This window comes from Nerophis ophidion, linkage group LG09 (genome assembly GCF_033978795.1).
Source record: "Nerophis ophidion isolate RoL-2023_Sa linkage group LG09, RoL_Noph_v1.0, whole genome shotgun sequence".
Classification (NCBI taxonomy): domain Eukaryota; kingdom Metazoa; phylum Chordata; class Actinopteri; order Syngnathiformes; family Syngnathidae; genus Nerophis; species Nerophis ophidion.
Window position 1 is genome coordinate 35087408 of NC_084619.1, and position 23323 is coordinate 35110730.

The following is a 23323-nucleotide window of genomic DNA, read 5'->3' on the forward strand; positions in this document are numbered from 1 at the left end:
AAGACAACATGTCAACGCCAGGGAGGAAGAGGAGAGAGGACATATGGGGAAATTTTATATTTGACGTCAAAGATAACAAGACGCAGTGTAAGAAAGCGACATTTACAGTCGAATCACCCCGAAATCCACACACAGGTAAGCATTTTCCACAACGTACAACTCACTCGACGTTATCCCGTTTATTACACGGCTTACTTGTGAAATACTAAATTTGAGACATGATTTTCATCAAAATACGACTTGTATCGGTGATTTTTCCGCTGTTTTGCTTAGACTTTCAGAAATTAAAGGGAAAGTTTACATATTACCCTTTAGTCGACTAAATCTACTGTAGTTTTCGTCGACTATAATCTTATATTTTGTCAAATAAAACTAGACTAAAACTAAAACAATTTAAATAACTAAATTATGACTAAAACTAAATTACATTTTAGTCAAAAGACTATGACTAAAACTAAATCAAATTTTGCTGTCAAATTTAACACTGGTAGGAGGTGATGTCACCAGGATGACTACCTGGCAACTACAGGTTTAAATAATGCTGTGGTGATTAGTGAAAACCGGTGCATGACTCAAAATGTGAAACAGGTGAAACTAATGGTTGCTATGGTGACAAAACAGGAGTGAAGAAGCAGGAACTGAGTGTCCAAAAACCAAACAGAACATGACTTAAACAAAAATATGATCACAGACATGACATTGAGCTTGTTTTTTAAAATTGAGCTGAAGCTGAAGGGCTTGATTTTGTAATGTACAAAACAAAGCGATATGACACCAATCTAAAAAACATGAACAATCATATTACAGTATCTAAAGTATTCGCCCACATTCCAGATTTTGTTTGTACATAGCTAGCTCGACAGCATGTATACTCTAGCTGTACTAACATGTACTGCATGTATCATGATCACTATTACAGTGACTTACTCGATGGACAAATGTTTGTTTGTTTCAGCCGTCTGGAGAATGTCTTTTTCCCAGTCTATTTTTGACAAGCAAGCTATTCATGTTCGATCCAAGTTCCACATTGTCAGCGCCAAGTCACGCCGATCCCACTGTCTAGGCTTCCGTCTCCTGCAACGTTTCAACCACCCTTTGTGCGTGCTTCTTTAACCAGTGGTTTATTCTACGTGCATTCAGGTTTAAAACTATAAAGTTGTGACTCCTTATTTGTCCAGCAATAGTAGTTTTGTTGTCTGATATTCAGTCTACAAGGATTAAAAAACACACACACATTTGTTTCCGGAAGTAGGAACACATATTTGTTACCAGAAGTCAGAAGTGCACTGTTATGGAAACGGAAATAAGTGCGCTGAGGAAAGAAGTTTCGGTGTTGCTTAAAATGACTAAAATACTGTAAATATTGTAAATTATGCCCCATATAGCCCCATTCATCATGGTTTACCTGACACATGAAACGTGACAAATTGGTGGGTTGCACTACACACTTTTGAATATCTTAAAATGTGTTTTGAGGCGATTTCAAATAGTGTGCACAGAGTCATTTGCTATGTCAAGTGGCATTTTTAACAGACTGCATTGAAAAATGACTTCCCTCCCCCAACCTCATCTCCCTTTTTCTCTCACACGAGATCCACCCTGGAATATGCCATATGAATTCCTTCCAAAAAAGTTGGATCCTGACTGATTATTAGGTGGTGGGCGGGGGAAGAACAAGACAAGAAAGTAACGTAACTATACCTTAAAGGAAAACTGTATATGTAGCATTAACTTTAATACTCAATGGATTTTGTGGCTCCAAATGGGGTTTGATCTGGTTGAAACGGGCCCAAACTGCTCTTCTGATGCAAAAGGTTACTGACCCGTCTTAGAATAATGAAAATGTAAACGTGTGGTCGTCTCTGTGAAACTAAATGCTTACTATGATTTTGTCTTAGTCAAACTAACCAAAAAGCACACACAGAAATTTGTGGGTGCAAAAACTTAAATGTTTGAACAGCTAATGGAAACACAAATCAGTGTGGCTTGGTTTCATTGAGCACAGACAAATAATCCTCCTACATAGCAACCTTGCCTTGGCCACAATGTTGTTTACATAGACGCAGCCATGTCAAAAACAGCATATCCAGTTTTGAAATGAAAATAAAAACCTGCATAAACATGCAGCAGGATAGTTACTGGCATATGCCGGATGGGAATAAACGCTGGCAGACTGATGTTACCGACATGTCTTTAAATTTCCATGTGCATATTAGGCATCTGTCTCATTACGGGCTCCTATGAGCAAGTTGTGTGTACTTGCAATTAGTATAAAAACCCACACATTTTACCCAAAAAAGCTTTGTGATCAAAATGTATAGTCTGGCTTTGCTCTTCAATCTTAGAAATCATTGCCGCAAGCTTCCTTTCAACTGACGATGAAATTCAACAGTTGGTAAAGGACAACAAAAAAGGTCCTGACTGGCTTGGAATTGTGGATAATGTTTTGTCGATGGCGTACAGTGGAATTAAGTTACCAGCTTTGTTTCTTTTTAGTTTCTTTTTTCTGTTTTTACGGCAAGCATATTGAGTATAAAATTGAACCCAGCTAAAATAAATTCAGCTCTGGCTTGTTAATGCTATGTAATATAATCCAATAGTCAATCAATCAATCAATCTATGACTCTTGGCTATAATATACACCCCGTTAGCACCAACCCCCACCTCTCCGTGCATCGGTTGAGGTGGGCGGGGTTGGGGGTGCGTGTATAATGTAGCCAATAGTCATGGATGCATGGCATTCTGGGTAATTCTTATGTTGCGTTTATAATGTGTTACAGAGCCGATGTTCTCCAGAAATGTGTTTGGTGTGCGTTCACAGAGTGTGGCGCATATCAGTAAGAGTGTTAAAGTTGTTTATATCACAACCATCAGTGTAAAAGGTATGGCTGTTGACCTAGTATGCATTGCAATCTCGTATGAGAAGCAGCGAAATGCATGCGTCCGGCACGCAGATAGCATGGTGTAAAAGTGGGAGCGATGACATGTTGTAGAGCAGTGGTCCCCAACCAACGGGCCGCAGATTTAATTTTTTTTTTTAAAAGCGCTCAATTTTTTACTGCATGTAAGCGCAGGGGCAAGAAGAGGTTTTAAAATTATTAGCGCCTGCTTACTTTTAGCGCATGCCTTGAATAAGCGCAGGAGTGAGAAGAGGTTTTAAAAATAATTAGCGCCCCGGCGGCTATTCAAGGAAATACGGTAATTCAAAATGCTCATTCACATGAATATTTAAGTATTGTGGCACTAATATGAAAACACATATTCCCATAGCTATCAAACCTAAGAATGACCTGTATCACTTCCCCAACTGCAGTGGAAAGAGTTGTGGTTAGTCACAAGGACGTATGCAGATGAGGAGGTAAGATTTGGAAATGACTGAGCATAACTTTGCTTTCCAGATAATTAATTTAAAAGCATAGAAAAAAGGTTGAATAAAGGAATTAGCGCAATCAGTTGGCCAAATTTTGACCTGTGAGACACAAACCATGCCAGTTTGATAGTGAAATTATTGAAACAGACACACGCATGTCTTTGAATGAGAGTGTTTATCTCGGGTTTTCTAAGGAAAGACATTTAGTACATGATCTTTGCTTTGCATGAAAGGGGAGGGGATGCCTTCACTGTGCTCGGAACAAACTTTAAATCTAAAGTCACATGGATTGAGGCCTTTAGTTCATGGTCCCATGACAGCACATGAAACTGCAGAAACACAGAGCAGGCTTGTTGATACTGGGCTTAATTCCGAATTTGGAATTTCAATTCACTAGAATTCAAGCATTGGTAATTGAATTAAATTGACTCCACCTCACAATAAATACTTGAGATTAATTTTAATTAGGGATTCGCCGATTGATCGGCCACAATCAGTCAATTATTTTCACGCAATGGATTAATCCATGTTACTGCACATGTGCAGAATTGATTCAGGAATACAACCTTTTTTTCTGATAAGGAAAGTATATTGTTATAAAACTTGGTTATAAAATAATATATCAGTGTGTAAGAGTACTGTCACAGTTATTTGATGTCGAACGCCAAGATCCAGAGAAGGAGGCAGGCATTTGGTAAGTAAACATGATTTAATTAAATACTAAGACAAAACCAAAACCAAAAGGGTACAAACAAAAAGCACGCACATGGGCGGATATAACAAACTAAGGGCTATGAAAAAACAAATCGGAAGCAAGGAACAAAAAACAGTAAGCTACAAACATTTACCAAATATAGCTTACCGCTACGCTGCAATCACACGACCAGTAGGAATGACAAGTAGAAAATGACATTGACACGACAATAATCCAGCCCTGAGTGGAGGAGAAAACAGGTCTTAAATAGTGGCTGGCTGATTGATCCCAGGTGTGGCCAGGTGCCAATCAGCCACAGCTGAGGGTTATACAGCACTCAGGGAGACAAACAGGAAACAGAACCAAAATAAGAGTGCTGACAAGAACTAAAGACAAATGCAGAAGAAAATCTAAGACAGACCAAAACTTTCAGGGACAAGCCTGACAAGTACATTTAACAATAATGTGAGTAACACGCTTTGAGTCACTAGAAAAAGGTAAATAAGTCTAATCCACTATTAATATTATTATAATAATGATTAAAAGGCTGCAAAAATTAATCAATTGATTAAAACAATCATTGTATTTTGCTGCTTCGATGATTTTTTCAATGAGCCGGGTTTCCCCTGTGTAACTGATTGTGGTGCCCTACAACAGCAAAATGAAAGCCGTCACATCTAGGTAATGTATACAATATATTGTATGAATGGATGTATATAGCCCATTATTAGTGCACTATTAACTTGTGATGTATCGAAAATTCGGCCACCGAAAAAAGACTTTAATCACTGAAACAGTACTGCCAAAACAGGTTGTTTGATGACGTGGCAAGACGCACACAGATTTCTTGAGCAGAAGCAGCATGGCTGCAATATGGACATACTTTATTATGTACAAGTTATACCTGCTGGACAGCGTTCTACAAAATGTGCAATGTGGAAATATTAGAGGAAAATGGCGACTTTTAAAGAGAGAAAATTCAGCTGGCGCAGCAGCGCGAAACAAGTGTGACGTCAGGCTCGCCGCAGCTCTCGCTATGCATCGCGGACATCCAGCAACAGTAGAGTCTCTAAACACAAGGGCAATCTCAGTTAAAACCAGAAAAAGATGCAAGACTTAAAAATGCTTGTCGCTTTTAAGACAGAAAAAGTCAATAAAAATATTTAAGGAGTCTCAACAAAGTATATTGTACAATAAGCGATAATTGAAAAATAGAGCAAAATGATAAGAAAAAAATATATGTTAATTCCAACAGATTCATTTTTAAATCTATGTATAAAATTTAAACTTTTTTAAAGATAATCTAAGTCAGGGGTCACCAACGCGGTGCCCGCAGGCACCAGGTAGCTCGTAAGGACCAGATGAGTAGCCCCTGGCCTGTTTCTAAAAATAGCTCAAATAGCAGCACTTACCAGTGAGCTGCCTCTATTTTTAAAAAACGTATTTATTTACTAGCAAGCTGGTCTCGCTTTGCTCGACATTTTTAATTCTAAGAGAGACAAAACTCAAATAGAATTTGAAAATCCAAGAAAATATTTTAAAGACTTGGTCTTTACTTGTTTAAATAAATTCATTTATTTTGTTACTTTGCTTCTTATAACTTTCAGAAAGACCATTTTAAAGAAAAAAAACAACCTTAAAAATGATTTTAGGATTTTTAAACACATATACCTTTTTACCTTTTAAATTCCTTCCACTTCTTTCCTGACAATTTAAATCAATGTTCAAATAAATGTATTTTTTTTATTGTAAAGAATAATAAATACATTTGAATTTAATTCTTCATTTTAGCTTCTGTTTTTTCGACTAAGAATATTTGTGAAATATTTCTTCAAACGTATTATGATTAAAATTCAAAAAAAGTATTCTGGCAAATCTGGAAAATCTGTACAATCAAATTTAAATCTTATTTCAAAGTCTTTTGAATTTCTTTTAAAATTTTTGTTCTGGAAAATCTAAAAGAAATAATGATTTGTCGTTGTTAGAAATATAGCTTGGTCCAATTTGTTATTTATTCTAACAAAGTGCAGATTGGATTTTACCCTATTTAAAACCTGTCATTAAAATTCTAAAATTAATCTTAATCAGGAAAAATTACTAATAATGTACCATTCATTCTTTTTTTTAATTTTTTCAAAACATTTTAATTAGCTTGTTTTTCTGTTCTTTTTTTCGGCTGAATTTTGAATTTTAAAGAGTCGAAATTGAAGACACACTATGTTTATCTTCAATTTAGTTTAAAAATTCAATTTTCTTTTTTTTTCCTGTTTTCTCCTCTTTTAAACCGTTCAATTAAGTGTTTTTTTTTCATCATTTATTCTCTACAAAAAAAAGTCCATAAAAGGAAAAAAAATGTACGACGGAATGACAGACAGAAATACCCCCTTTTTTTATGGATATAGATTTATTTATTAAAGGTAAATTGAGCTAATTGGCTATTTCTGGCAATTTATTTAAGTGTGTAGCAAACTGGTAGCCATTTGCATTAATCAGTACCCAAGAAGTAGCTCTTGGTTTCAAAAAGGTTGGTGACCCCTGATCTAAGTCAACACCGATTATGAAAATGATATCACGGCGTCATATTGACCACACTCCCACCACGACCCCATCGCCAAAGGTGTATTGGCAATCTGGGGGAAACCCTGATGAGTAAAATACTCGGATATTGTTTCCGCGAGACTGCACAAATAGAGCTCACATTAGAGCAGTGCACCTTTGTAGCCTGTGTGTAGCCTGTGTGTTAGGGCTGGATGATCATGGCAAAATTAATAATCACAATCATTTTTGGTTGAAAGACATGCACCTGGGAATAGGTTGATTGGCAACACTAAATTGGCCCTAGTGTGTAAATGTGAGTGTGAATGTTGTCTGTCTATCTGTGTTGGCCCTGCGATGAGGTAGCGACGTGTCCTGGGTGTACCGCCTGAGTGCAGCTGGGATAGGCTATAGCACCCCCCGCCACCTTGAGAGGGAAAAGCAGTAATAAATGGATGGATGATATTGAAATCACAAATAACAAGATTATTATTCAATTCGAAAACATGAGTATTTATTGTACCACCAAATCTGTACTTTAAATATAATTTACAAGAACAACCAGATAGAGATGAATAACATAACATCTATAACTTATTTAAATTATGTTCTTTGCCCACTAAGTCCTCCTATGGCTAAGGAATTATCCTGTGAATTTGTAAACATAGACAAAAAAACAAAAAAAAAATGATGAGGAAAAAAAATAAATCGACCTATTAACTTTTTATTATCAACCATATTCTGATATTGCCCTCGGTGTGAACACCACCATTTTATGGATTGATCCACCCTCCTTACGTGTCGTGTAATTCTGGCTGCGACAAAGCTGATACACCAACAGTTTTCCTAAATTCTCTCTCTAACGCCTATTACTGTGTGAATCCTGATAGAAGTGTTAATTTTCTGTAAATAGCCGGCTTACTTTCCTGCTGTAAAGCGCTTCCATTTACGCTTCTTAAACTTTACTCTGCACTGACTACTTACTTACTTACTTACAGCCTAAGGCACACATGGGTGAGGGAAGATGGATTATCTAGGCAAAGAAGAAGATTTAAACAGATTTGTGAACAATATTTGAGAGGAATAGGTCTTTTGTGTATATAGTAAAAGTTTTAGATCTCTGAGTTCAAATCATGAAAAATGGGATCAAAAACAAATGTGTTGTGTTTACATTTGTGTCCAGTATACAGCCAACCATCCATCCACAACCGCTTGTCCCTTTTGGGGTGGCAGGGGTCCTGGAGCCTATCTCAGCTGCAATCGGGTGGAAGGCGGCGTACACCCTGGACAAGTCGCCCCCTCATCACAGGGCCAACACAGATAGACAACATTCACACTCACATTCACACACTAGGGCCAATTCAGTGTTGCCAATCATCCTATCCCCAGATGCATGCAGGACAAAATACTACAGTCAATTATTAAACAAGAACAGAAACAACATGAAAGCAACACGGGGCATCCTAAATAGCATCATTAAAAATTGTGCAAAGAAAGATTACTACCCACAATACTTTCTCAATGGAAATACAAAAAATGACAATATAAACCAACTAATTGAACAATTTAATGATTACTTTGTCAATATCGGAACAAATCTGGAACAAAAAATTCCAAATGGGTTAGTTGAGGAGTTGAGTGAGACCCTAGACAGAAATCCCAACTCGATGTTCCTCAAGTATGCGAAAAAAAATAAATAATCAAAATTGTTCAGGAGAGAACACATAGAAGCTAATACAAATAATAACAGAATAAATCAACAAATTAAAAAGTTGATTTGACTAAAACTGACTATCTTTGAATCTCAGTAAAACTAAAATAATCCTATTTGGTAACAGTAGAAAAGAACGTCATACACAAATACAAATAGACGGAGTAGACATTGAAAGGGTTAAAGAAAACAGATGCAATAATAAATGATAAAATACTGGCCTATCCGAGCATGTATTAAAGTTTAAAGTTATTTAGCCTACTGAGTTGTCTGATTTTAGTTGAAAAGGGTTTTAGTACTCTTGATAACAACTAGCCAGCTGAATTAGGTGAGTTTGAATAATACACAATGGTTGGTATTCAAGGATAAACACAAAATATCAAAAATTATACATGACGTACAGAAATGGCATCATTAAACAGTAAAAAAGTGAACAGTACAAAGTGCAAATAATGCTGCAAACATTATTTAAAAAAGCAAAACACACAAACAACCTGAGTGGGATAAAATGTCTATAACTCAGCATCAATACTTGATCTTGAACATGTGTAAACTTAAAAAAAATAAATAAATAAAATAAACTATCCACACACTCCTTTCAATTGTTTGCCCCCCCCTGACTGGGGCAAACAACTGAAGTCCAAGCATAATGGGGAGATTCTTTCTAACAAAGACGAGCACTTCAAGATGCTCAGGTGTCAGCCTGCTCCTGTGTTCATCTATGATGAGTGCTAAAAAGCCTCTCACTCTCAAGAGTCATTAAAATGTTTTACAACTTTACCACCGCGCTTGACTTTATTGTGGCATGTTTTGCACTCCACCTCTTCATCTTTTTCGTTTTTTAGGGTAAAATAATCCCACACAGCGGACATTTTTATCGTAACTTTTAATTCACACGGTTAGAACACAGACTTGTGGATGTGTTGAAGGTGTGCTGGAAAATGCGGAATGGAGTGTAGGGAGCAGCAGAAGAGTGGAATGTATTATTTAAATCGGTACATTGCAAAACATGGACCGGCTTTTTTTTTTAAACTGGATCTGGATTTACATTTTCCCATGCCTTGCCAATACGCATTTTTGGGCAAATATTGGCGGCCGATCCGATCAAAATATCGGATCGGGACAACCCAACTCCTAGGTACTTGAACTCCTCCACTTGGGGCAGGGTCTCCTCCCCAACCCGGAGATGGCAATCCACCCTTTTCCGGGCAAGAAAAAATATCCTTCCGTGAAAATGCACGATAGAAGGATCTGATAGAATTATGACATTATTTGCACAGACGTTCATTAACATGAAACTAACCATTCCAGTCCAAGCCCAAACATTATTTTATTGCTTGTTAAACATAAAGACTAACATACTGAAGGCCAAGGCCAGACATACGTACCTGGTATAACTCCTTCAGCCATGTTTTCTGTAGATGTTCAGGCTGCAAAGAGAAGAAACAGACTGTTAGTACCTGGAAGTAAGTGGTTGATAATGTCATTATGCATGCACTACTGGTTTTCCTCCAACAAATTAGTTCAGTGAAATGAGTAGATCGGCCCAAAGTGTGTTTTTTCCACAATAAAGATGTATAGGATTCTTCTGGAGTAAAGTTTATGAATTAGATATAATTATATTGCAGTAACTGACATCTTTCAAGGTCACTACTCAAGTTAAGGCATCATTAAACCTCCCCCTGCCATCTATTTTACCTTATTTTGCTGTGCTTGTATCATCATTCCCTCCCATCTCTCCCTTCCACTTTAAAAGGCTATTCTGAGACCTGGACTTCATTTCCACTGTGCCGCGGGAAAAGAGACAGGGCCCTGGGCAGTGTACCATTTAAGGAGAGATTTCCTTATGTCGATAACTAGGTCTGATGAACGGCCGTTGTGTGCATGTGTGTTTGTGAGTGTGTGTGTCTGTGTCTGTGTGTGTAGGGACATCTATTAAACGTCACAACTATTCAAGTCCTACAAAACAAAGACCCATGCTCTGTTGGTAAGTATAAAGTTTAACTTAGTAGTAACCGTACACATGACCGTCATCCCAGCAAAAAGCCCACCCAAGATATCTGAATATCCAAGAGTAAAATAAATACAGAGTGAGTATTTGCTTGTGTCAAGGAGCAGATTGAGGTTGGAAATATTTCAACGAAGACATATCTTGATCAGGTCCTCAGCATAGATTGAATATAACTATTGTGCAAATTTCTATACTTATTGTTCAAAAACGTTTATTAGAAAAAAACAGGATGTTTTAACGATGAGTTCCAGATAATGTATTGTTACTTTGTTAGACACCAAAATGTGCTAGTTGGATGCAATATGAGCAGTGACAATAGAAAGTGTAAAGGAGATGCAGTGGTACCTCTGTTTTTGTACGCCCCATCTTTCATCATTAGTTTTCCCCGGTTTTTGTATACTGCCTTGGTTTGTTAGCCGTCTTGGTCTGATTTGCCCGGAAAGCATTCCACGGAATCAAATGTCAAAACAAATAATCCCAAACTTAATGTTATGTCAATTTATTAATATTATTATTATTGTTTGATGGCTAGAGTGGATTCATGATTTTCCCATTATTTTGTCTCAGGAAAATGTATTCTAAAGACAAATATCCAGAGGTCAATCAGAATCCCAGAACAGATTTGATCGTGTATAGCATTCATGCTATACCCGATCAGGTGCCTCAAAGGCCTATTATTTGGTTAACAATAGGTTAGACGAACTCATTGCATTTACTTGGAGTATACCGTACACCCCAATCATGGTTCAGTATGTACCTAGTAAATTAAAGTTATTCATTACAAGAAGAGTTGAATTCGTAGTTCAAGCTTGTACAGTCGTTTTTGATTTGTACTGAACAATGACGGCACACTGCTTTCGTCTAATTGACTTGTGTTTGTCAGTCCATGTATTTCACAGCGGAGTAAGGTTGTAATGGCATTGTACCGCGGTATTGCTTTTTCAAAATCATCACAATAATGTTGTGTTGTCTGACGGTATGTAACAAAAACTTAGTGAGTGTCGTTTTTATACTGGCATTTTTGCATTGGCCGGTCTAAAAATAAACTACATTTCCAATAATCTTATGCGCAGCATGGGACCAGAGGGCAGGAAGGGAAGATGGGGATGTTGAACGCAGTGCAGGTGACAAAAGGAGAAAGCATGCTGAAGGTGTGATCTGAGGAGATAAAAGGAATTGTTGTTATGGACATTTAATAACCTCTTTGGCGGAGGTCTACGTACTAAAGCGCTATCCAATGTCTGGAGTGTTTCCAAGGTGACCCCGAGCAGATCATGGTACACAGTTATGCGGGAAAATCGTTCGGTCGGACCATGGACTCTTCACACAGTGAGAAATATGAGAAGCTACTAGATAAACCATCACCCGGAAAAGATAAATGAAGACAGCAAAGCTAAACATACATTTTTGAGGTATTTACATTATTAAGTTAAATTGTCAGATACTTGCTTGAAACAGTAGATGTTTCCGCAAAATTCTTTGCACTTAAAAAAAAAACATATTTGTAGTAAAAAACATGTTTAGAACATTTCAGCATTGTTTGTCTTCAATTACAGTAAGTGTGTTTATTTTAAATAAATGATAAATGGGTTGTACTTGTATAGCGCTTTTCTACCTTCAAGGTACTCAAAGCGCTTTGACACTACTTCCACATTTACCCATTCACACACACATTCACAGACGCCAACCAGCACCCATCAGGAGCAAGGGTGAAGTGTCTTGCTCAGGACACAACGGACGTGACGAGGTTGGTTCTAGGTGGGATTTGAACCAGTGACCCTCGGGTTGCACACGGCCACTTTCCTGCTACTTAATTTTAGACAATGTGGCATTTTTACCAAGTTTTTTTTATATTGTACCACGGCCTTAATACCGTAATAATATGGTACCGTGAGATTTTAATATTGTTACATCTCTACCAGGAAGCAAAGTAGTCCCAAAAAGGAAACGTAAGGCCAAAAGAGGTCTTCTTGGCTCAGCATTTTCCTTCGTACTAGCAATGACTCCCACTAGCCAAAGCCTGGGCTGCAAATTTGCCTACATCTCCGCTTCCATGTCAAATGTTATTTTTTCGTCTGCTTTTAGGCATATCATCCAAGCTTGGAGAGACGCATAATATACACAAAATCTGAATACATATACATGCACCACTACAGCCTTATCACTTACAAACTATTGTCATATGCCACAATTACTGGGAAAAAAACATTCCCCGGACAGACATCTGTCTACTGAGTAAGTCACTGTAATAGTGATCATGGTACATGCAGTACATGTTAGAACAACTAGAGCAATGGTTCTTAAATGGGGGTAAGCGTACCCCTGGGGGTACTTGAAAATTAAAATTCCAGCAGTAGTGTACAGAGTTGAGATCAACTTTTTTCTTTAAATTGATCTCAACTCTGTACACTGCTGCTGGAATTTTAATTTTCCTGAAGGAACTCTCCTGAAGGAATCAATAAAGTACTATCTATCTATCTATCTTGAAGGTATGCCAAGAGGTACGTGAAATTTATAAAAAATATTCTAAAAATAGCAACAATTCAAAAATCCTTTATAAATATATTTATTGAATAATACTTCAACAAAATATGAATTTAAGTTCATAAACTGTGAAAAGAAATGCAACAATGCAATATTCAGTGTTGACAGCTAGATTTTTAGTGGACATGTTCCATAAATACTGATGTTAAAGATTTCATTTTTGTGAAGAAATGTTTAGAAATAAGTTCATGAATCCAGATGGATCTCTATTACAATCCCCAAAGAGGGCACTTTAAGTTGATGATTACTTCTATGTGTAGAAATCTTTATTTAGAATTGAATCACTTGTTTATTTTTCAACAAGTTTTTAGTTATTTTTATATGCATCCATTTTCTACCGCTTATTCCCTTGTGGGGTTGCTGGCGCCTATCTCATCTACAATCAGGCGGAAGGCGGGGTACACCCTGGACAAGTCGCCAACTCATCGCAGGGCCAACACAGATAGACAGACAACATTCACACTCATCTTTTTTTCCAAATAATTAAAAAAAGACCACTACAAATGAGCAATATTTTGCACTGTTATACAATTTTTTAAATCAAAAACTGATGACATAGTGATTTTACTTCATCTCTTTTTTTCAACCAAAAATGCTTTGCTCTGATTAGGGGGTACTTGAATTAAAAAAATGTTCACAGGGGGTACATCACTGAAAAAAGGTTGAGAACCACTGCGTTATCTGACCAGGTTTAGGTTAATATTTGATAAATCAATTACCTGAATGATAAATTTTAATTAAGTTGGTAAGGTTTTGGCGTTGATAAATCGCAATGTGAATGCGTGTGTACAGACTTCAAGAGCATTTGCGCTTTTCATTCATTTCAGCAACTGCGCGTTTGTGCCATAGCAAAATTAAAAGTATGGGGTGAATCCTCTTGTCCTTTAATAAGTGCCTTCGACTCTTTGTGAGGAGAGGCAGGGCCGCTGGCACACTAGCATCACAGTGCAACGAACAAGCCCGTGTCCCACTCATGTAGTAGCAAATTTTGACAAAATGATAACAAAACCAAATTTCACCGAACCAGTGTGGGAAAGTTTTGGTTAAACCTTGTGGATGGAACAAGATGAGCCAATCAACACCGAGGAGCCAGTTTGCCAAATGTACTCAAATACAACAAACCTGCACAGTTATTATACACACGACCAAACGACAGTCCACACTCACTTTGCATTTGGTGAACAAAGAGAGTGCAACCAAAACAGCACAAAATTGTGTGTGTCCCACAGGTGCAAATCCCTACATCGCCAAAGACTTGCTGTCATTTAATACTGTTGAAAAACTAGCATTTATAAAATATTTGCAATTGTTTGAAAGACATTAGGTAGGGTCTCCCAAGACAAACAGGTACTAGGAGAGGGATCAGACAAAGAGCAGCTCGAAGACTTCTATGGAACTGCAAAAACCGAGACTACGATTTCTCTCGCCCGGATGCGGGTCACCGAGGCCCCCATCTGGAGCCAGGCCTGGAGTGTTGGCACGATGGGAGGGCCTGGTGGCCTGTCCCCATGGGGCCCAGCCAGGCACAGCCTGGAGAGGCAACGTGGGTCCTCCCTCCAATGGGCTCACCACTCATTGGAGGGGCCATAGAGGTCGGGTGCGTTGTGAGCTTGGCGGCAGCTTAAGTTAAGAGTATGTCTCCCGGCAGGCCTGGGAATGCCTCTGGATCCCCCGGGAGGAGCTGGACGAAGTGGCTGGGGAGAGGAATGTCTGGGCTTCCCTGCTTAGGCTGCTGCCCCCGCTACCCGACCTTGGATAAGCGGAAGAAGATGGATGGATGAAAGACATTTGTCATGTTGCCATGTCATGTTGGTGTTTCCTCACTCAGAATCTGCCAGACTTGAACTTTTCTCCTTTCTGCACATTATTACATGTGCCTATACTGTAGTGTTTATATTGTTACTGTGCATGTTGTCAGTTCAGAATGTACAAGTGTACGTCCCCTACCTACTCAGTGGCCTAGTGGTTAGAGTGTCCGCCTTGAGATCGGTAGGTCGTGAGTTCAAATCCCGGCCGAGTCTCACCAAAGACTATAAAAATGGGACTCATTACCTCCCTGCTTGACACTCAGCATTAAGGGTTGGAATTGGGGGTAAAATCACCATAAATGATTCCCGGGCGCGGCATCGCTGCTGCCCACTGCTCCCCTCACCTTGGGAGGTGAGGGGAGCAGTGGGCATCAAGGGTGATGGGTCAAATGCAGAAAATAATTTTGTCACATCTAGTACAGTATGTGTGTGACAATCATTGGTACTTTAACTTTAACTTAACATGTTCAATAATTAAGTGCAGCTTTGTTGGTAAATACTTTAAGTTTTGAGTTTGAGTTTATTTCGAACATGCAAGCATACGACATGATACATGATTTGTTAGCGCATTTCAAAGCAGTCCTTTCTTATGTTGTTATTCTGAGTGTGCAGACTTGCTATATTTTCCTGCAGACTATTTAAATATTGTTTGTATTCTGTTGTTGCTTTTCTCAGATCTTTTTAAATTTCTTCTTTCATTTCTTTAATTTCTTCTTTAAATTCTCTCATTGCTTTTTCCACTTTTCCAAAGTCATGGATTAGTTTTTGCAATATCCCTTCTTGATTCCCATCATGTTCTGAGTCCAACCTCCAATCTTGTTCCCCCTTGTGTCCTGTGTCAGCTGACACCGAACGTTTCAGAATTTCAGTTTTTCATTTTGCTTTTGGCATCGTGGCAGGTCGCTGACGTCAGTGCCTCTCGCATCTTAAACAGCAGTTGCTTCTTTAGCGATTAAACTTGTTTGTGGCAACAATTTCGTACCTTGCGCCGTTCAGAGATCAATTTGGGGTGTCAGCCTGTCAACTTATATCACCCTGCGTCACCGGAAGCACTTTAAAACAGCTATTAACTCGCCTGTAGCTTTTGGTTGCTAGGCAACCGCTTTGAATTGAGTAAGGCGCCATTGGCTTGAGGATAACGGCTCTTCCAACTCGCCTTATTTCAGCGTATCAGTGCCTCTCAACTGATCAAAATCAGGTCGAAGATGCCAGGTGACTCTCCTGCGGCTGTGATCGCAAATCAATGGTCAAAATCTTCACACTTAACAAAAACTCTGGCAGCAGAAGCGGAGCCTTTTTCTCTGCGTCCTTTCTCATTGACTGGAAGTGACTTTATCCAGCCATTTTATTTCTTTTTTTGTGTATATTTGAGGGCCACCCACCCTCTTCTTAACATATTTTATTGCTTTTGGTTGTGATTTTATTCATGTGCAAATTATTTACCAACTGACATTATTGTTTGTTTTGATTAACAAGGAGATTTAAAAGTTTATATTCCAACTACAAACCCCGTTTCCACATGAGTTGGGAAATTGTGTTAGATGTGAGTATAAACGGAATACATCCATCCATCCATCCATTTTCTACCGCGGGGGGTGCTAGCGCCTATCTGAGCTACAATCGGGCGGAAGGCGGGGTACATCCTGGACAAGTCGTCACCTCATCGCAGGGCCAACACAGAACACTCACATTCACACACTAGGGCCAATTTAGTGTTGCCAATCAACCTATCCCCAGGTGCATGTCTTTGGAGGTGTGGGGAAGCCCAAGTACCCGGAGGGAACCCACGCATTCACGGGGAGGACATGCAAACTCCACACAGAAAAATCCCGAGCCTGGGATTGAACCCAGGACTGCAGGACCTTTGTATTGTGAGACAGACACACTAACCCCTCTGCCACTGTGAAGCCCTAAACGGAATACAATGATTTGCAAATCCTTTTCAAGATATATTCAGTTGAATGCACTACAAGGACAAAATATTTGATTTTCAAACTCAAACTTTATTTTTTTACAAATAATAATTAACTTAGAATTTCCTGGCTGCAACACTTGCCAACGTGGTTGGGAAAGGGCATGTTCACCACTGTGTTACATCACCTTTTCTTTTAACAATACCCAATAAACGTTTGGGAACTGAGGAAACCAATTGTTGAAACTTTGAAAGTGGAATTCTTTCTCATTCTTGTTTTATGTAACGTTTTAGTCGTTCAACAGTCCAGGGTCTCAACTGTCGTATTTAACGCTTCATAATGCGCCACACATTTTCGATGGGAGACAGGTCTGGACTGCAGGCAGGCCAGGAAAGTACCCGCACTCTTTTACCACGAAACCACGCTGTTGTAATTCGTGGCATGGCATTGTCTTGCTGAAATAAGCAGGAGCGTCCATGATAATGTTGCTTGGATGACAACATATGTTGCTCCAAAACCTGTATGGTCCATTCAGCATTAATGGAGCCTTCACAGATGTGTAAGTTACCCAAGCCTTGGGCACTAATGCACCCCCATACCATCACAGATGCTGGCTTTTGAACTTTGCGCCTATAACAATCCGGATGGTTATTTTCCTCTTTGTTCCGGAGGACATCACTTCCACAGTTTCAAAATATAATTTGAAATGTGGACTCGTCAAACCACAGAACACTTTTCCACTTTGCATCAGTCCATCTTAGATGAGCTTGGGCCCAACGAAGCCAGCGGTGTTCTTTGGTGTTGTTGATAAATGGGTTTTGCTTTGCATAGAAGAGTTTTAACTTGCACTTACAGATGTAGCAACCAACTGTAGTTACTGACAGTGGTTTTATGAAGTGTTCCTGAGCCCATCCTTTACACACTGATGTCGGTTTTTGATGCAGAACCGCCTGAGGGATCAAAGGTCCGTAATATCATCGCTTACGTGCAGTGATTTCTCCAGATTCTCTGAACCTTTTGATGATTTTACAGACCGTAGATGGTAAAATCCCTAAATTCCTTGCAATAGCTCGTTGAGAAATGTTGTTGTAAAACTGTTCGACAATTTGCTTACAAATTGGTGACCCTCGCCCCATCCTTGTTTGTGAATTACTTAGCATTTCATGGAAGCGGCTTTTATACCCAATCATGTCACCCACCTGTTCCCAATTAGCCAGCACACCTGTGGGATGTTCCAAATAACTGTTTGATGAGCATTTCTCAACTGTATCAGTATTTATTTATTGTCACCTTTTCCAACTTCTTTGTCACGTGTTGCTGGCATCAAATTCTAAAGTTAATGATCATTTGCAAAAAAAAAAAAAATGTCTATCAGTTTGAACATCAAATATGTTGTCTTAGTGGCATATTCTGCTGTGATCTGATGGTCGGATCATACCAAATTGTTGCTTTGTTCCTCTTTTATATCACATTCTGTAGTTTGACCTCCTTATTTCCTGTTTGCTTTGTCACCATGGTAGTTTATTAGTTCACTTGCCCCTTGCGTTCGACGCACACCTGTTTCTCGTAATCACCTCCCTTATTTAAGCTCGCCCCTTTTGTTAGTTCTGTCTCGGATCTTAGTTTGCTGTCACACAAGAGTTGATGACTTTTTTTTCATGCTCTTCATTTTATTCCTAGCTTACATGTTTTCCCTTTTGTGCCTTTGTGCCATGTATTAGAGTATCAGTCTGTTTCCCTAGCCTTCATGCTAGTGCTTTTGTTTGCCTTTTCTGTCTAGCACCAGTATTTTTGTTCCTAGCCATTTTATTAGTTTAATAAATACTTTATATCTTACCTTTGCTGTGTTCTTGCCCGACGCATCCACAGAGGATCAAATCCGGCAACGCTATGCTGCACAAGTCTCACATATTCAACTGAATATGGAGTGAAAATGATTTGCAAATCATAGTATTCTGTTTATATTTACATCTAACACAATTTCCCAACTCATATGGAAACGGGGTTTGTACAATGTTAAATAAAATATATGACAAATACAAATTTATTTCATTTGAAAGGCTATACAGGCATTATTATTATGTATTATCATTACATCATAGGTTAATAGGGTTTTAAAAAAATAAAATGGAAATATAATTGCACCTGGGGATAGGTTGATTGGCAACACTAAAATTGGCCCTCGTGTGTGAATGTGAGTGTGAATGTTGTCTGTCTATCTGTGTTGGCCCTGTGATGAGGTGGCGACTTGTCCAGGGTGTACTCTACCTTCCGCTCAAATGCAGCTAAGATAGGCTCCAGCACCCCCCGTGATCCCATAAGGGACAAGCGGTAGAAAATGGATGGATGGATAATTGATGGATAATTTGTGGGTCACTTTATCAGTGGTTCTCAAATGGCTACTTGAAGGTAGGCCAAGGGGTGCGTGAGATTTTTTTTAAATATTCTAAAAATAGCAACAATTCAAAAATCCTTTATAAATTGAATAATAGTTCTACAAAATATGATATTAAGTTCATAAACTGTGAAAAGAAATGCAACAATGCAATATTCAGTGTTGACAGCTAGATTTGTTGGTGACATGTTCCATAAATATTGATGTTAAAAATTACTTTTTTTGTGAAGAAATGTTTAGAATTAAGTTCATGAATCCAGATGGATCTCTATTACAATCCCCAAAGAGGGCACTTTAAGTTGATGATTACTTCTATGTGTAGAAATCTTTATTTATAATTGAATCACTTGTTTATTTTTCAACAAGTTTTTAGTGATTTTTATACCTTTTTTTCCAAATAGTTCAAGAAAGTCCACTACAAATGAGCAATATTTTTGCACTGTTATACAATGTAATAAATCAGAAACTGATGACATAGTGTTGTATTTTACTTCTTTATCTCTTTTTATTTATTTATTTATTTATTTATTTATTTTATTAGAGCGTATCAAAATACGAATTGGTATGTCAGACTCAGCCCTGTCATGGTTTAACTCTTATCTTACTGATAGGATGCAGTGCGTCTCCTATAACAGTGTGACCTCGGACTATGTTAAGGTAACGTGTGGAGTTCCCCAGGGTTCGGTCCTTGGCCCTGTACTCTTCAGCATCTACATGCTGCCGCTAGGTGACGTCATACGCAAATACGGTATTAGCTTTCACTGTTATGCTGATGACACCCAACTTTACATGCCCCTAAAGCTGACCAACACGCCGGACTGTAGTCAGTTGGAAGCGTGTCTTAATGAAATTAAACAATGGATGTCCGCTAACTTTTTGCAACTTAATGCCAAAAAAACGGAAATGCTGATTATTGGTCCTGCTAGACACCGACCTCTATTTAATAATACAACTTTAACATTTGACAACCAAATAATAAAACAAGGTGACTCTGTAAAAAATCTGGGTATTATCTTCGACCCAACTCTCTCCTTTGAGTCACACATTAAAAGCGTTACTAAAACGGCCTTCTTTCATCTCCGTAATATCGCTAAAATTCGCTCCATTTTGTCCACTAAAGACGCCGAGATCATTATCCATGCGTTTGTTACGTCTCGTCTCGATTACTGTAACGTATTATTTTCGGGTCTCCCCATGTCTAGCATTAAAAGATTACAGTTGGTACAAAATGCGGCTGCTAGACTTTTGACAAGAACAAGAAAGTTTGATCATATTACGCCTGTACTGGCTCACCTGCACTGGCTTCCTGTGCACTTAAGATGTGACTTTAAGGTTTTACTACTTACGTATAAAATACTACACCGTCTAGCTCCAGCCTATCTTGCCGATTGTATTGTACCGTATGTCCCGGCAAGAAATCTGCGTTCAAAAGACTCCGGCTTATTAGTGATTCCTAGAGCTCAAAAAAAGTCTGCGGGCTATAGAGCGTTTTCCGTTCGGGCTCCAGTACTCTGGAATGCCCTCCTGGTAACAGTTCGAGATGCTACCTCAGTAGAAGCATTTAAGTCTCATCTTAAAACTCATCTGTATACTCTAGCCTTTAAATAGACCTCCTTTTTAGACCAGTTGATCTGCCGCTTCTTTTCTTTCTCCTATGTCCCCCCCTCCCTTGTGGAGGGGGTCCGGTCCGATGACCATGGATGAAGTACTGACTGTCCAGAGTCGAGACCCAGGATGGACCGCTCGTCAGGACCCAGGATGGACCGCTCGCCTGTATCGGTTGGGGACATCTCTACGCTGCTGATCCGTTTGAGATGGTTTCCTGTGGACGGGACTCTCACTGCTGTCTTGGAGCCACTATGGATTGAACTTTCACAGTATCATGTTAGACCCGCTCGACATCCATTGCTTTCGGTCCCCTAGAGGGGGGGGGGGTTGCCCACATCTGAGGTCCTCTCCAAGGTTTCTCATAGTCAGCATTGTCACTGGCGTCCCACTGGATGTGAATTCTCCCTGCCCACTGGGTGTGAGTTTTCCTTGCCCTTTTGTGGGTTCTTCCGAGGATGTTGTAGTCGTAATGATTTGTGCAGTCCTTTGAGACATTTGTAATTTGGGGCTATATAAATAAACATTGATTGATTGATTTTTTTCAAACAAAAATGCTTTGCTCTGATTAAGGGGTACTTGAATTAAAAACATGTTCACAGGGGGTACATCACTGAAAAAAGGTTGAGAACCACTGCACTATATCATTAAACAAAATTTGTTATCGTCCCAGGTTTATGGCCGACTTACCATTCACAGTTCAAAGCACTTCTAACTATTTTGTACACTACAAAAATAAAATCTATTACTCTAAGTGCATATCCGAAGTCCAAATAAACATGTACATTTTACATACTACAGAATAAAATGTCCAGGAAGTAATTAATACAAAAAATGTCTAATTGAGTTTTAGAAAACATCAAAATGTAGGAGAGTAAAACTTTCCAGTTCTATTACGGCTACACCAACATTAATAAACTTGTTTTAAATTTTCTCCCTAAAATGTGGACATTTTCAGGGGCACAGAGTAACAAAACGTCTCAGGACTTAGGAGGTCTGTTTGTGTGTGCATGCACCATCAGCCCAGCTTCAGCCAGATACGACAGCACATCAGTCTATATAAGGACATGAGCACTGGACCTTGTCATTAGTCACATGAACAGAGGAAGAGAAAATGAGGGAAAGACTGAGACGCACATGTAGACTAATGGAAAAGGTAGATTGAGTCAATAGTGAATACCGCACCATGTATCTCAGTAAAAAGGTTTTTTTGGTTTTTTTACATCAAACTCAATGATGCAAGCCAGTTTCAATTGATTTGACATGCTTTTTTATTTCTTGAATGATTACAACACTAAATTTGTTGATTTCAAATATTTACTGTACACACCACTACATTTCAATAAGCATTGTTGTAAATTCATTATGGACCTAGCGACAATCAAGTAAGTTGGCAATAAGGCCATAAAACCACACTGGTGACACTTTTATAAACAACCCTTAGAACATCTGGGGAATATGCGACCTAGATCAAGTCAACATGGACTTGAGAGTGAAAAGGGAAAAAAGCTACTGCAGTATGGTAGACAATTTTCCTGCACTTCCAGAGGGCTGAGATGAAGGCTGACCCAGCAATGGTGTGCTGTCAGTCTGGGTAACAGATGCTGACCTTGCCAGGGAGGCCCAGAGGAAGACCAGTAGGCAGTTTGAGGCCCAGGCCCTGGAGAGTCAGTGTCATAGAAGAAGTACTAATAGACGCTTGTCCTTGGAGAGCTTTATCTGAAGCCATGGCATTGTGCGCCAACCATAGGTTACCAGAATTTAATTTGCAGTTAATTGGAAAGTGTGGATATAAGGCACAGATATAAAAATAAACCTACACCGTCCCCAGTATAAATACCTCCAATTCCTCCTCTGGTACTCTCATTCACCTAGTTCTCTCCACATCCACTCTCTCTACTGGTGTAATGATAACTGTGACCAGTAGATGGCAGTCACACATAAGAGATACATGAATACTGCAATATTACACCAGTAAACAATACCAAAACTTCAAATGTTCCATTGAGAATATAGAAAATTATACACAGAGATCAAAAATCGGTCAAAATGTTTTAGTACGACTTTGGCAAGCTAAAAAACCGCACCGCTTGATGAATTGTCGGAGCATTACGGCTACCGTAGTAAGACGTGCTGTGATTCAACATATAAGTGTTATTATGGTGTGTGCATAAGGACCGCAAAATGGCACCTATTAGCAGACATATTACCTGGCATTTTGTTTTGCAAAATCAAATTTTTTTATCTATTGGTATCTGCTGTTGTGGATTTCGGATCTGTGTAAGTCCTGAAAATGTGAGCGTGTCTGCCAAGGTAGTCCGTGTGAACGCCGTAGTCGATAAGTTTCTGCTTTTCCTCTATCTTCTTGTTATGAAGGATTCATCCTCCACTGTTGCCTTTTCTAATATACAGTAGCATAAAGTTCTAACTCATATCTGTCAGTAAACTCGCTATGGAAGCGCTAAAATTTACCTGTGTATTGGATTTACATAATTCACCCACGGAACTTTATTTTTTAGAGATTTCCGGTCCGAGTGTTTTTCACAAGACACATTTCCGGCGTTGTTGTTGCACTCGTGAGCCACGAAAGAGGAGATGCTCCTCGGGTATTGATTTAAGTAAAGACTCACTGTCATCAAAACAGCTAGCTCTATCTTTTGACACATTTTCGACTCCCGTCCTTGCACGCTACACTGGTATAACAAAAATGACAGGGAGAAGATGCAGTGGAGCCACG

The 23323-nt window shown here is 38.9% G+C and overlaps 1 protein-coding gene across 3 annotated transcripts in view; it reads right to left on the reverse strand.

Moving 5' to 3' along the window:
• LOC133559275 (inositol polyphosphate-5-phosphatase A-like) overlaps positions 1-23323 on the reverse strand; it is a 453585-nt gene that overhangs the window by 372467 nt on the left and 57795 nt on the right. For all 3 annotated transcript variants that reach the window (XM_061910884.1, XM_061910882.1, XM_061910883.1), the window contains exon 2: positions 9699-9740. In XM_061910884.1, the coding sequence (XP_061766868.1) occupies positions 9699-9740 (42 nt within the window). The remainder of the gene's footprint in view (positions 1-9698; positions 9741-23323) is intronic.